At 44.9% G+C, this 15,797-nt stretch overlaps 2 protein-coding genes across 2 annotated transcripts in view; both read right to left on the bottom strand.

The window, feature by feature from the left end:
- The window catches only part of LOC147033690 (NACHT, LRR and PYD domains-containing protein 12-like), a 1,146,930-nt gene that overhangs the window by 945,726 nt on the left and 185,407 nt on the right, over window positions 1-15,797 (bottom strand). The gene's annotated exons all lie outside the window — the stretch shown is intronic.
- Window positions 1-15,797, bottom strand: part of LOC147033691 (NACHT, LRR and PYD domains-containing protein 12-like) — a 178,380-nt gene that overhangs the window by 18,081 nt on the left and 144,502 nt on the right. Inside the window, exon 12 of the mRNA XM_085871811.1 lies at window positions 9,163-9,243. Within this exon, the coding sequence (XP_085727937.1) occupies window positions 9,163-9,243 (81 nt within the window). The remainder of the gene's footprint in view (window positions 1-9,162; window positions 9,244-15,797) is intronic.

Below are 15,797 nucleotides of genomic sequence, written 5' to 3'. Positions count from 1 at the left end.
TCACTGCTTCACCTCGTAACGTGTCCTCCTGAAGGACTGCTGATTCGTGCCGTCTCTGAGATTAATATTTATATATTAGATTGTTTGTGGATGTGTTCTGCAAGGATGTGAAAGAATTCTGGTGAAAAACGGACGTTTTAAGATTTTGTTATTTCTGGTATTTTATCAGAGGGCGAGCTGGCTGGTCACGTGACGCCGCACAGACGTGCAGACAGCGAGTGATTGATCTTGTCCGTGGTCCGAGGGTCCTATTTAGTTGGGGTCCGGCTCTGTCCTGGATACACCATTAAATACACACACTCACAGTGATTATTTCACGGATATAAACACGGGTTTGAAAATTGTATAATGATGTTGGGAATGATTCCGAGAATATGGAGATTTTTACTTCGAGTGGCCTCAGGTGTTTATTTTAAATTTAATTTAAATTCTGTTTTCACTTTCCGTGGTCACAAAGGATGATTAACACTCAGTTACATCAAGTTTGGTATCCGAGCTGACCGTCAAACCCGCTGGGTGTATTATTTAATATGTGTGTACCGAGTCCTAGTGGGAGCACAGAACGGAGAGATTTATTCGCGTCTGTGATCAATCACTTTCAGGTGGTTGATTTAAGTCTCCGTGTTTGTATTGGAGGTTATTTTAACTGGACCTTTGAACCCGGAATGGATAGGAACACACCAGAACCTCATCCCGAATGTTGTAGTGATTTATCGCTTTTCTTTTCTCGGGTTGGTTTGTTCGATGTATGGAGGGTACTTTACCCCCATGAATCCCAGTTTACGTGGAGCCGTCTCACCAGAGGGAGGTTTTCCTTGACCAGACTTGACCGATGGTAAATAAACTCACTTTAGGAACACTGTGGTCTCTCCAGATTTCTCTCCATCTATATTCTCAGACCATCACTGAGTAACCACGGGGTTGTTTTTTCTCCTCAATCAATACGTTGAAGTGCATATTGGAAATTGAATACCAATCTTCCAGAAGATGATCTATTTAAAGAAGTTTCCAAGTTTTCTGGACTCACCAAATCCTAAGAAAACCCTCTTTTTCTTCAGTGGATTTATGGTCGGACAATACAAAAACCCAGATTAGGGTGTTTTGTCAGCAGTTCAGGGCAAACATTACAAATGTTAAGAATATAACAATGGCATATTAAGAAGCTGACATTGTACACCGAGAAAGTAAACTGGCGAGAAGTAATAATGAAGGAAATGATCAATTATTACGAGAAAAGAAGACTCAGTTCAGAGAGTTAATCCAAGAGAAAGCAGCTGGGTTGTAACTCAAACTGAGTGGTTAAAACTTAAAGGTATTAGATACCGCGAGTAAATCTTTCTTTTGGTTACATTCCTCCAGTAAGTCACCCAATACTATATTTTCTGTTGATGACTCCAACGGAGTTGTTGTTGTTAATCCCAGTGACATAAGGTTGTGTGTTAAGGATTTCTTCTCCAATCTCTTTCCAAAACAAATTGTTTGTGTTGAAATTATGAAACAATTGTCCTCTCATTCAAGTCTTAGCTGGAATGGACTCAGGAAGTGCTCCAGGAATTGGTGGCGTGCCGGCTGAATTTTGTGTGGAATTTTGGGGCCTGTGAGGCCCAGAACTGATTAATGTCTTGGAATCGACTTTGTTGCATGGAGAATTGCCTCTAAGCCAGAGAAGAGTGGTAATGTCCCTCCTTCCAAAGGCTGGTGACTTGCGACACATGAAGAATTGGACACCTGTCTCTTTGCTCTGCACTGATTCTGAAATTCTTTCCAAATCCTTGGCAAATCGACTAACAAAAGTAATCGGTGACCTGGTTCATCCTGATCAGAGTTATTGTATCCCGGACATATCTCGATAAGATAACATTTTTTTCATAAGAGACTTGATGGAGGGTAATTGTGTCCAGATTGACTTTGGTTTAATTTTTCTTGATTTTGAAAAGGTTTTTGACAGTATGGACAATGGCTTTCTGTATCATGTGTTGGAAGTTTATGGATTCGGGACTAATTTCAGGACTTACATTGCCTTATTATATAATAATATATCCAGTATAGTTAAGGTAACCAATGAGCTTATTTCCCCATGCAGGTACAGAGGGGGGAAGGCAAGGCTGCCCAGTCTCTGGCTTATTATTCACCCTTGTGTGAGAACAACTTCTCGTGTTACTCAGGAAGAACCTCACTGGAGTAGTTATATCTCCTGAGTACCCTTCAGTTATTTTATCAGGAGATGCGGAAGATGTCTCAGTGGTTGAAAAGGATGACAATGACATTGCCGCTCTTGTCAGGTGTTTCAAATTGTTTTGTTCAGCTTCATCTTGAAAGTGCAACTGGAAAAAAATAAAAGCTTTATCTATGAGTTCCCTGTGTAAGAAGCAATCGACCTGGAATGACACGAATCCGACCAGTACATCTTCCTCCAAAGGTAAAATGGGTGGATGAAGGTGATAAATATCTTGGAGGTTTTCTGGGGTCTCCACAATACGGCCAGAAAAACTGGGATGGTGTTGCTGAACGGGTGCAAAAAAGATTGAGGAGGTGGAAGAGAGCCCAGCCTCACCTTTCGTTTCGAGGACGGGTCCTGGTCATTAACAATTTAATTGCCTCCTTTTTGTGGAACAGGGTCATTTGCCTGCAACCACTGGAAGTCTTGTGAAACGGAGTACAAAAGCAACTGTTGGACTTTTTCTGGGGAGGCGTCACTGGTTAAGACCAACCATTATATGCCGTCCATTGGTCGAAGATAGACAGGGTATGATCGACATTAGGAGCCAGATCATGGCCGGTCGGCTATGCTCTGTTAAAAAAATTGCAATCTGAACAGCAATTACCAAACAATCTCGTGGCTTCTCACATTCTGCAGCAAGCCGTGGGTTCGGATATGTCCATGAATGTTTTCTCGTCATGCTTCAATGTGTTCACACATCTTCTCTCTCTGATTTCTATCACAGTCTATTGAATGCCAGGCAGAGCCTTTCAGTGTGCCACCAGCAAGACACCGATGTAACGAAGATGTTCACTCAAGAACCTTTGTTCTATCATCTTCTCTTCCCCAGTATCCCCAGAAGTCGGGACTTCTGCCAACATTTTATATCAGCGGGCATGACAAAAGTACGGAACCTCCGGCATGTTTCACATTCTTGGTGGAAATCTGCACAGGAAATAGCCGACCTCACAGGAACAGGCTCGAGAAGAGTGATTGGTGAAGAATTGAGAGAGGTCACATGGATAGGGTTCTGACTGGGATTAGTTTGGACCCACGAACATGAATCATTGTTTAATGAGTGAGCTTTTCCCCAATTAATCAAACAGTTTATTCCTCACAACTTACACCTCATGAGAATGGGATTAAACCTCTTTTTAAAAGGCAACCAGCAAAGAACTTTACAAGTCTTGTGTCAAATTACTGCTCAGGGATACACCATTGAACGGAGAAACCCGGTGGAAGAGACTGATGCCTGCCGGACCCCCCTCTGAAACTGTATGGGACTCTATGAACAACAAGTTCTTAACTAAAAGGTCCGGTGATCTCCAGTGGAGGTTGATCCACTGGATAGTCCTTTCCAAGAGGCGAACAAGTAAATCCTCTCCTCCATCTACGTGTTGCCCATTTTGTCAATGTACAGATGTTTTCCAGGCCTTTATTAATTGTGTGAGATTGGTTCCCTAATTTAATTGGTTTAATTTTGTATCACACAAAATGAATGTTGTGTTTTCTTTGTGTTCCTTTATTTTTGGATTTCATGCCAAACCTAATAAGGAAAATATAACTTTTAGATTTTTTATATCAACTGGCAAGCTGGCAATATATCTCACAAGGAGAGAAAAATTAAATGGAAAACTCATCGGGAAATGTGACATGATGTTTATTTTTACTGCTCTCGTGTCAGAGAGAATAAAACTTGAATTTTGTTTCTCCCAAGATCGTAAAAATCTCGATGAGTTCACGAATACTTGATGGCAGGAAGGAATTTGTGAGGTTCGTCAGAAGCAACTCATACTACTTTTGTAGTGTGCTGTGGGTTAATGTACAAAGTTAATGTTCTCTTCTTTCTTTATTTATTTTATTCTTTCTTCCTCCTTCTCCTCCTTTTATTCCTATTTGTTAAATTGTTATTTTGTAATTTTGTTTCATTGCTTTTAAGCACCAATGGTTGATGTAATTATTTTAATTTTTTTTTATATTTTGTGTTAATAAAAGGACTTCATCAGTCAAAAGTCTGTCTCTCTCTTTCTCTGTCTCTCTCTGTCTCGCCCCAAAGTGGCAGTCTGTGAGCTGGGTGTGGCGTCATGGCGGCTGTGTGGTTTTGTTGAGCTGGGAGCTTTCTTTGCTGTTGGTTGTTCCCCACTTTCGCATCTTTGGTTGACCCCCTTTCGCATCGTTCTCACCCCCACACCCTTGTTTGTTTGGTTCATATCGATATTATTCGTGTTTATTTCCTTTTGTGATGAAACTGCTCCCCTGTATTATTCTTTCCTTCATCGAGTGAGGACGTGAGGACGGCAAGGGGTGGGGGGTGAGGGGTGAGGGGTAAGGGGATGAAGCACTCGATGCATGGGTAAATTTGTCTTCCTTTCTTTCTCCTTCTCATCCAAAGTTTTTGGCAAATACAATGACTAATTGGTCCGTCACAGCAAATACGATGACGAATTGGTCCGTCATGGCAAAAATGATGACTACTTGGTCCATCACGACAAATATGAAGACTACTTGGTCCATCACGACAAATACGATGACTAATTGGTCCGTCACAGGAAATACGAAGACGACTTGGTCCATCACGGCAAACACGATGACTAATTGGTCTGTCACGGCAAATACGATGACGAATTGGTCCGTCACGGCAATTACGATGACCACTTGGTCCGACACTGCAAATACGATAACAAATTGGTCCATCATGGCAAATACGATGACGAATTGGACCGTCACAGCAAATACGATGACAATTGGTCCATCACGGCAAATACGATGACAAATTGGTCCGTCACGGCAAATACGATGACTAATTGGTCAATCACGGCAAATAAGATGACGAATTGGACCGTCACGGCAAATACGATGACTTATTGGACCGTGAGGGCAAAGACGATGACTAATTGGTCCGTCACGACAAATATGATGACTAGTTGGTCCGTCACGGCAAATACGATGACGAATTGGTCCGTCACGCCAAATATGATGACTAATTGGTCCATCACGACAAATACGATGACTAATTGGTCTGTCAGCGAAGCAACGAGTCGGCTCTGATAATAATAAAATAAAAGTGTGAATGAAGGAAATTGAAATTAATGAATAGATTTGATTTATTAATCAAAATGACGTCATAATCAAAATAGATGGAATGAACATAACGTTGATCGAGGTTTGTTGACCACAGGGGAGAAGAAAAGACAAACTGACGTTTTGGACATTCACCCCTCTTTTACTCCGTAGGATAGGTGAATGATCAAAACGAGACATTCTCCTTACTTCAGACGGTTTTTTCCCATGGTGGATAAATTGTTTTCCCATGGTGGATAAATTGTTTTCCCATGGTGGTTAAATTGTTTTCCCATGTTGGTTAAATTGTTTAACCCACGGTGGTTAAATTGTTTTCTCATGTTGATTAAGTTGTCTTCCCATGGTGGTTAAATTGTTTTCTCATGTTGATTAAATTGTCTTCCCACGGTGGTTAAATTGTTTTCTCATGTTGATTAAATTGTCTTCCCACGGTGGTTAAATTGTTTTCCCACGGTGGTTAACACACCTCGATGTTTCAACATCACCCTCACCACATCCCTCTCCATAAATAATTATATAATTGTATGAACACAGGAAGTGTTTGATTTATTTCCATGAAATGTTGAACTAATTACAGGAACCTCTTGATTTACACCATAGTTGTGTTCGTGAAGATAGTCTTGTAAATGAAAAACGTGTAAATTTAAACTAATTTCGCCAAAATAAATCATGTTACAGGTGAAGGTTCTGGGTAGTGCTGCATCAGTCCTCATTGTTATTGTTCTATTTTTACAATGACAGTGGATTATTTTATTTAAATTGTAATGTTGAAGATATAAACAATGAACATTGTGTAAACACGACCGTGTGCTGTTGTATTTAATAAACAACTAAAAATAGAAAAATTAAATAAAGGAGATTTAACACTATGTTACCTGGTGCTGCTGATGTGTTGCTGTTTGTGGAAGTGTTGAGGGGAAGGAGGTGGAGGAGTTATAGAGGAGGGAGATCATCTGTGTCAGGTGACCTTGACGAAGACAGTAATGTTGAGAGCACCTCCAGGTACGAGTCCAGCAACTCCTGCACAATACCCTCCTCCACCTCATCAAATCCGACAGTGTTGGCCATTTTGAAGATGTTACGTCGTGCTTTGGACAAATCATTATTCACGTTAAAACCCTTGAAGCCGTGAACACATTGAGGGGAAACTTTCCCCCATACTCCATTCATGGAGGAACGGGTGATTTCCCTCCATGACTCCTCAACATCACATGGAACATCCCTTATGGTAAAGGCCTTCCAGAATTCCTTTACAATCATCTTATTATCAGTTGATTTCACCAGGTTTATAAATGTTATTGTGAGATAACACACTTGAATGTATCAATCACTCCCTGGTCCATGGGTTCAATGAGAGATGTCCTGGTTGAGTGGAAGAAACACAATCTCCATGTTTGGTCCTGGATGGATGTTGGATGAGTTGGGGCATTATCGAGGAGGATGAGAATTATAAAACTCAAATTCTCCTCACAATATTCCTTCAACTCGGTAATAAACTGGGAGATAAAATATTCACAAAACATTTTACTTGTGGTGAATTTACAGCCTTGCGTATTGATATGTAGAGTGAAATAAAGTAGTTCCTGGCCCGCCATTTCCCATCCCTGTCGTGATTTGGTCGAGCTCCACTTAATCCTGTTACACACAGAATACCTGTTATCCAGCCCTTGGTATTTGAATACCGATGGACAGGCAGACATTTTTTAACATATCCCTTCATATCCCTGGGATTTTCTGAATGGTAAACCATGAAAGGTTTCAATGTACAATCACCTTCAGCATCTCCTCCCAACATCAGCGTGAAGCGATCTTTCTCTCCTTTAAACCCCCCAGGTGTGATCTTCTCCTCACGAGAAATGTACCTCCCACGTGACGTCCTCTTCCAAAACAGACCCGTCTCATCAATGTTGAACATTTGTTTTGGAGAATATCCAACGTCCTACATCATGGAACCTTCTCGGCAGTCTCGGTGTGGGCAGCAGCATCCTCTCCGGTCATTCTGATGTTGTGGTAGTTGTTACTCTTGCGGAAGTTCCAAAACCACCAACTAACGTTAAACGTCTTCACTTCACCTTCATATCAGCTGTACGATCATCTCTTTCATCCCGTCCGAAAACATCTATTTTTACTTCAACACTGATGACCTTCCTCCGTCTTGTGTTCACACGACCAACCTCGAGACACCACGGACGCTTTCCAGTCATCTATCTATAATTCCAGAAATGTGTGTGTGTGTGTGTGTGTGTGTGTGTGTGTGTGTGTGTGTGTGTGTGTGTGTGTGTGTGCGTGTGTGCGTGCGTGCGTGCGTGTGTCTGTCTGTTTGTCTGCGACCGCCGTTTCTCGACGACCGCCGGTCCGATCTGATCTGATTGAACCTTGCCAGGAATATTGCCGGGGACCCCGGATGTGCCTTTTCGAGGTTTGATATCGATCGGACGAGCGGTTCCCAAGTTACGGCCATTTCATTGCTTTTTCAGTGTTGAAAAGGTGTATAGATGGCAGCTGAAGGTGTCGTTCCACCTTCTCACCTTATCATGCTATTTCTTCCCAAATTATTAATAACCGGACGACCACCAGTCCAATCGGATTTAAACTTGCCAGGCAAATTTCCGGGGCCCCGCGGATGTGCCTTTTCAAGGTTTGATATCGATCAGACGAGCGGTTCCCAAGTTACGGCCATTTATCTGTCAACCAATGACAGGACACGGTGCTATGACATCACAAATGACGTCACAATTCATGTTTATTATTTTTTTTTTTTTGAACGATTGACCACAATTCTTTTTCTTCTTCGTTTGGTATGACGTCACAATCGACACTGGGGACCTGATTATGTGCCTTTTCAAAGTTTGATATCGTACTTCCTCATCCATTTCAGCTGTTCCCAAGTGTTTCCCAAGGTTTGAAAGCTGTTTTTTCCCAAGGTTTGAATTAATTCATTAATCACAAGGTTTGATTATTATTTAATTATTAATTTATTTAATCCCAAGGTTTGATTATTATTATTCAAATTATTAATTAATCCCAAGGATTGAATTTTCCCAAGGGAAACAGCTGTTTCCCAAGGGTTTGAAAGCTGTTTTTTTCCCCAAGGTTGGAATTAATTGTTGTGCTTGGTAGACATTTGTGAATACATTTACAGAGAGAGGGGCGAGAGGGGAGGGGGGAGAGGAGAAGGGCGAGGGGGGCAAGAGAGGGGAGGGAGAGAAGGGGGGAGATAGGAGTGGGACAGAGGAGGGAGGACAGAGGAGGGGGACAGATTAGGGGGCATAGAGGAGGGGGAGAGAGGGGGGCGAGAGAGGTGGGGCGAGAGAGGGGGTGTCACAATTCTTCTTCTTCGTTTGATGTGACGTCACAATTGATGCTGGGGACCTGATACTGCAAGCACGTAGCTACACATACTGGCACGCCCCTACGGGCCCGCACTAGTGATGACAAAGGTCACACTTATTACAGAGGAACAATTCACACACAAAATGGTGAACACGTGACCAAACGGACGGAGTGAAGACGGAGGGTTTCCAGGAACTGAGGGACGGGAAGGCGGGAAAACGAGCGAGAGGGAGGAAATCTATGTATCCCACATCATCTCTTATAACGAACACGTGTTCATGGTGTTCAGAGTGTAAATTAAATCACAGCATCACTCACACACTCGAATCGTGTAATTACAAACACTCGTGAAGGTATATTAAAGAGTGGTGTAAATGACAGGCCGCACTACTCCAAAAACGCGCGAACAGAGCACGAGGAAAAGGGAGTTTACAGGAAATTAAACATGGAGTTTATTTATAAACCCTGTGATGGGAATTCACTAATCCGTGTTCAGGGAAACAGAACAAGAAGAAGAACAAAAACCTCAACAACAGTTCAGGACTCACACAAGACTCTCCAAGTTGTTGATGATCTTCAGGTCCCTCAGGATGGGCCCAGACTTGGTGCTCAGGTGACATCGATATAACCTGTGAAGAGATAAAAACTCCAAGGAGTGAAACAAAGAAACATCAGTAGAAAGTTCTAGATAAACGAGTTCTATTAGAAGGATCTTTGTCACAGGTAAAGAGATAATTAAATAACCTGAAAATGAACAGGTTGAAGGTCACGTGACCGATAATAGTACAAACCCCCTTTCCGTGAGACATCGTCCCTGGATCATGGAAACAAGTTTGTACAAAAGAGAGATACATAAATAAAACATGTGGGAAATGTGAAGGAAATGGGGATGGAACGGGGAGGGGTGGGGGGGAAATGGGGACGAATGGGGAGGGGTTGGGGAGAAATGGGGATGAATGGGGAGGGGTGGGGGAAATGGGGAAGGAATTGGGAGGGGTGGGGGAAATGGGGACGAATGGGGAGGGGTTGGGGAGAAATGGGGATGAATGGGGAGGGGTGGGGGGAAATGGGGACGGAATGGGGAGGGGTGGGGAGGGGAGATATAGGGAGGGGTGGGGGAGGGGGAAAATGGGGAGGGGTGGGGGAAATGGGGGGGGGGAAATGGGGACGAATGGGGAGGGGTTGGGGAGAAATGGGGACGAATGGGGAGGGGTGGGGGAAATGGGAACGGAATGGGGAGGGGGAAATGGGGAGGGGTGGTGGGAAATGGGGACGGAATGGGTAGGGGTAGGGGGAGGGGGAATGGGGAGGGGTGGAGGAAATTGGGACGGAATGGTGAGGGGTGGGGGAAATGGGGACGGCATGGGGAGGGGTGGGGGGAAATGGGGACGGAATGGGGAGGGTGGGGGAGGGGAAATGGGGATGGAACGGGGAGGGGTGGGGGAAATGGGGACGGAATGGGGGGTGGGGGAAATGGGGACAGACTGGGAAGGGGTGGGTGGAAATGGGGACGGAATGGGGAGGGGTAGGGGGAAGGGCGGAAATGGGGATGGAATGGGGAGGGGTAGGGGGAAATGGGGGACGGAACTGGGAGGGGTTGGGTGAAATGGGGGGGGAATGGGGACGGAATGGGGAGGGGTGGGGGAAATGGGGACGGAATGGGGGAGGGTGGAGGGAAATGGAGACGGAATGGGGAGGGGTGGGGGGGAAATGGAGATGGAATAGCGAGGTGTGGGGGAAAATGCGGACGGAACAGAGGGGGTGAGGTATAAACATAGCAGACGGGGAACGGAATGGAATTTTAATATAAACATGACAGAGAAGGCATGGAATGGGATCTTCATACAAACATGGCAGAGGAGGCACAGAATGGGATTTTATGAGAAACATGGCAGAGGGGGCATGGAATGGGATTTTAATATAAACATGGCAGATGGGGCACGGAATGGATTTTATTATAAACATGGCAGAGGGGGAATGGAATGGGATTTTAATGGCAGAGATTTTAATGAAAATGGCAGAGGGGGCATGGAATGGGATATTAATATAAACATGGCAGAGTGGGCACGGAATGGGATATTAATATAAACATGGCAGAGTGGGCACAGAATGGGATATTAATAGAAACATGGCAGAGGGGGCATGGAATGGGATTTTAATATAAACATAGCAGAGGGGGCACGGAATGGGATTTTAATATAAACATGGCATAGGGGGCACGGAATGGGATTTTAGTATAAACATGGCAGATGGGGCACGGAATGGGATTTTAATATAAACATAGCAGAGGGGGCCTGGAATGGGATTTTAATATGAACATGGCAGAGGGGGCACAGAATGGGATATTAATATAAACATCGCAGAGTGGGCACAGAATGGGATATTCATGGAAACATGGCAGAGGGGGTGGGAAATGGGGACGGAATGGGTAGGGGTAGGGGAGGGGGAATGGGGAGGGGTGGAGGAAATTGGGACGGAATGGGGAGGGGTGGGGGGAAATGGGGACGGCATGGGGAGGGGTGGGGGAAATGGGGACGGAATGGGGAGGGTGGGGGAGGGGAAATGGGGATGGAACGGGGAGGGGTGGGGGGAAATGGGGACGGAATGGGGGGTGGGGGAAATGGGGACAGACTGGGAAGGGGTGGGTGGAAATGGGGACGGAATGGGGAGGGGTAGGGGGAAGGGCGGAAATGGGGATGGAATGGGGAGGGGTAGGGGGAAATGGGGGACGGAACTGGGAGGGGTTGGGTGAAATGGGGGGGGAATGGGGACGGAATGGGGAGGGGTGGGGGAAATGGGGACGGAATGGGGGAGGGTGGAGGGAAATGGAGACGGAATGGGGAGGGGTGGGGGGAAATGGAGATGGAATAGCGAGGGGTGGGGGGAAATGGGGACAGAACAGAGGGGGTGAGGTATAAACATGGCAGAGGGGGCACGGAATGGGATTTTAATATAAACATGACAGAGAAGGCATGGAATGGGATCTTCATACAAACATGGCAGAGGAGGCACAGAATGGGATTTTATGAGAAACATGGCAGAGGGGGCACGGAATGGGATTTTATTATAAACATGGCAGAGGGGGCATGGAATGGGATTTTAATATGAACATGGCAGAGGGGGCACGGAATGGGATTTTTATGGCAGAGATTTTAATGAAAATGGCAGAGGGGGCATGGAATGGGATATTAATATAAACATGGCAGAGTGGGCACGGAATGGGATATTAATATAAACATGGCAGAGTGGGCACAGAATGGGATATTAATAGAAACATGGCAGAGGGGGCATGGAATGGGATTTTAATATAAACATAGCAGAGGGGGCACGGAATGGGATTTTAATATAAACATGGCATAGGGGGCACGGAATGGGATTTTAGTATAAACATGGCAGATGGGGCACGGAATGGGATTTTAATATAAACATAGCAGAGGGGGCCTGGAATGGGATTTTAATATGAACATGGCAGAGGGGGCACAGAATGGGATATTAATATAAACATCGCAGAGTGGGCACAGAATGGGATATTCATGGAAACATGGCAGAGGGGGTACGGAATGGGATTTTAATATGACCATAGCAGAGGGGGCCTGGAATGGGATTTTAATATGACCATAGCAGAGGGGGCCTGGAATGGGATTTTAATATGACCATAGCAGAGGGGGCCTGGAATGGGATTTTAATATGACCATAGCAGAGGGGGCCTGGAATGGGATTTTAATATCAACATGGCAGAGGGGGCACGGAATGGGTTTTAATATAAACATGGCAGAGGGGGCACGGAATGGGATTTTAATATAAACATGGCAGAGGGGGTACGGAATGGGATTTTAATATAAACATGGCAGAGGGGACACGGAATGAGATTTTAATTTCAACATGGTAGAGGGGGCAAGGAATGGGATTTTTATATAAACATGGTAGAGGGGCACGGAATTGGATTTTTATATAAACATGGCAGAGGGGGCACGGAATGGGATTTTCATTTAAACATGGCAGAGGGGGCACGGAATGGGATTTTCATATAAACATGGCAGAGGGGGCACGGAATGGGATTTTCATGTAAACATGGCAGAGGGGGCACGGAATGGGATTTTTATATAAACATGACAGATGGTGCGATATTCCATCCATTGGGACCATACTCTGTGCAGACCGTTGGTGCTTTCTCAGCAGTTTCCTGGGCTATTGGGCACAATTCTGGACAGGACACCACTCCAACACAGGAAACCCGGAAGCTGGGGCTCATTTTGCCGACCTCAGAAGGTTGACAGGCAGAGTCAACCCCACCTGCTAATCATTCAACAGTCGAGCAGAATTTGAACTCAGGACACTCGGATCCCAAGCCCACCACCGTAACCATGAAGCCAACACCAGGCATGTGCGATATTGATTGGACGGACATGTGAGTGGCGTCTTGCGACCTCTGATGTTGGACTCTCGGAAGAATTTGCAAGGAATATCTGATGTAACTTGGTGTGCTGTCATGTTTGTGTCAATGTGTATGAAATAGTGTGAAGGTTAAATGTGTAAATGTGGATTTTTTTTACCCGACCAAAAAAAAGGTCGGGGTGGTTGGAAAGTGGAGAGGGTTGGTTGAGGACAGATGGAGGTGGAGGAGTACCGTAGTCAAGGCAGGACAGAAGCGTGGTGCCATCAGACCTCACCCCTTTTAAAGGGATGAGGAGAAGAAGAAGATTCCAGTTTGAATCAACTCGATTTGTGTCTCGATTTGGTTGAAGAAACTCAGTTGGAAATCATCAAGAAAATTCTTTCAATCGTCGTAAATTAGATTTATCAAAACAGTCAAACTTTCTCGGTAACTTGTTAGTTGGTGTTAAGTTACCATTAACGTTTAAAGTGATAATATTGTGATTTGGGTTCCCATGATGCAATGCAACATTGTTCAAAAGATTCATGTTTGTACTGCGAGAGTCTTACACACAGGTACGAATCCAAAATCGTTAACCAATCAGAAGAGAGATTTAAACCAAGTCCCCCAAGGTGTAATCTTGTATCACAATGAGGTAAAGTTGATTGGTTTGTTTCACATCAACTCTCCAGTCAAGGCTGGTCCATCATCACATGATCTCCAAACTTTGACCGATTCTGGAATTTCTTCGACAACGAACGAGTTTATCTTCTTCACAAGTTCATTCCCTTCCACCTTCAACATTTCTCTCTTCCATCTCAACCCTGAAACATGGATGTGGGTGGTGAGGTCAAATGCAGTGCAGGAAGTGCACAGGAACTCATCCCAAGAAAACAACTCATAGTGCAGGAGCAAGGACCTGAAAAAAATGAAATCGTTCAACACTCCCTACAGAAAAGGTTTGACTTGACAGAGTGGTAGAATAGACCCTATAGAACACCTCCAGGTAGTATGTGGTTTCAAATTGTGGTATCATTAAAATTTTACAGGCCATTATCCCTGGCCCATTACGATGGCAGCTTGAGGAAGACAAACAAGAGCGTACTCATTGCTGAGTTAGAGAAGAAGGTAGATGTCCATCCAAAACTGCCACAAGTCACAACCAGCCAGATGTCTACGGCCCACATCGTCGATGCAATGGCGCTGGTACAGATGACAAAGTCCGCTGGTGCTGCAAACTTCGGTGAAATGGCATTCAAGTATTACAGCCTGGTTACTGCCCCTCTACGTCGGAATGGTTGTCAGCGGGTTGATATTGTCTTCGACCGGTACTCCAGCTTCTCAATCAAAGCTGGGGAGCGAGAGAAACGAGGAACATCTGCAGCCTTAGAGGTGACAATCCAAGGGCCAGCCACTCCTATTCCAAAGCAGTGGATCAAATACATTGGAAATGTATCAAACAAAGTCAACTTGTGTGCCTTCTTGGCAGACACATGATGCCACATGGGGGTAGACACTCTGCTTGATGGTCAACACCTAGTCATCGGTGGTGGTTTCAAGAAGCCGCAGAAGTCTGTGCTCGTCATCAGAGGGGACTGCGAAGAACTGGTTCCCCTCAAGTCAGATCATGAAGAGGCAGACACACGAATATTGCTACATGTAAAACATGCCTCTCATTATCACAACAGGATTGTGATTCAATCACTTGACACAGATGTGGCTGTCCTCTGCACCACACACTACAGAAAACTCCAGTGTTGGGAGCTGTGGTTTAGGACTGGAATCAAGGATAAAGCTCGGTATATTCCTATCCACAGCTTGGCACACAAACTAGGACCTGAGCTGTGTAATGCTTTACTCGGCTTCCACGCACTCACTGGGTGTGATTCAAACAGTGCGCTCTCAGGACTCGGCAAGAAAAAGGGTTTCAATGTCTTACTTGACAGTAAAGAGCATCAGACCAGTCTGGGACAGCTTGGTGAAGAACCCGAGCTCAGAAACAGCACTTCAGAAGCATGAGAAGCCTTCATATGTGCAATGTACTCAACATCCAAGGGGGCTGGGAGGAAAGTGAACAATGTGAGATACTGGCAGTTCTGTCAAAAGGGACAAAGAAATGAAAATCTCCCCCTACATTCGACAGCTCACAGCAACATATGAAGCGAGGAAATTACCAGGTCTATGTATGGAAGAGAGCATTGGAGCCGACACAGAGCCTTCCACCAGCAGCTGGACATTGCTGGAAAATTCAGGATGGGGCCCTGCAGCCTGTGCTCACGACCAAAGATCCAGCACCACGGGGTCTTCCGGAACTGACTGTCTGTCACTGCAAGAAGTCTCTATGTCGCCGAGCCGACTGCACATGCAGAACCAACCACATGCCATGCACAGAAGCATGTGCACGTATGGCCGAAGAAACTTGTGAAAATCCAAGAACAATATTGAATCCAGTGGTGAAGAAGGCGCTGACTAAAAGTTACAACAGATGACATCTTCATGCTTCCATGGCGAATGTGATTCCTTGTTGCCAGACACAAATATTACAAACCGCTCTGACTAATGTGCTTCCGTGCAACCATGCACAACTATCACGATTCACCGTCACTAATGTGCTTCTGTGTTGTCTTGTATCAGTGTCGACCTCCCAGTGTACAGCTCCCAGTGTCGACCATGATAACTATTATCATCCACTATGATGAATGAGTAGCTTCCGTGCTGCCAGAGACAACTATTACACTCGGCTTTCACTAATGTACTTCCGTTTTGCCAAAGACAACTATTATGCTCGGCTCTGATGTCTGTGCTTCC

This window comes from Eptatretus burgeri, chromosome 2 (assembly GCF_056783735.1).
Source record: "Eptatretus burgeri isolate ZD-2024b chromosome 2, Ebu_testis_v1, whole genome shotgun sequence".
Taxonomy (NCBI): Eukaryota; Metazoa; Chordata; class Myxini; order Myxiniformes; family Myxinidae; genus Eptatretus; species Eptatretus burgeri.
The sequence above is the reverse complement of the archived record's forward strand: the minus strand, read 5'-3'. Positions and strand labels throughout refer to the sequence as shown.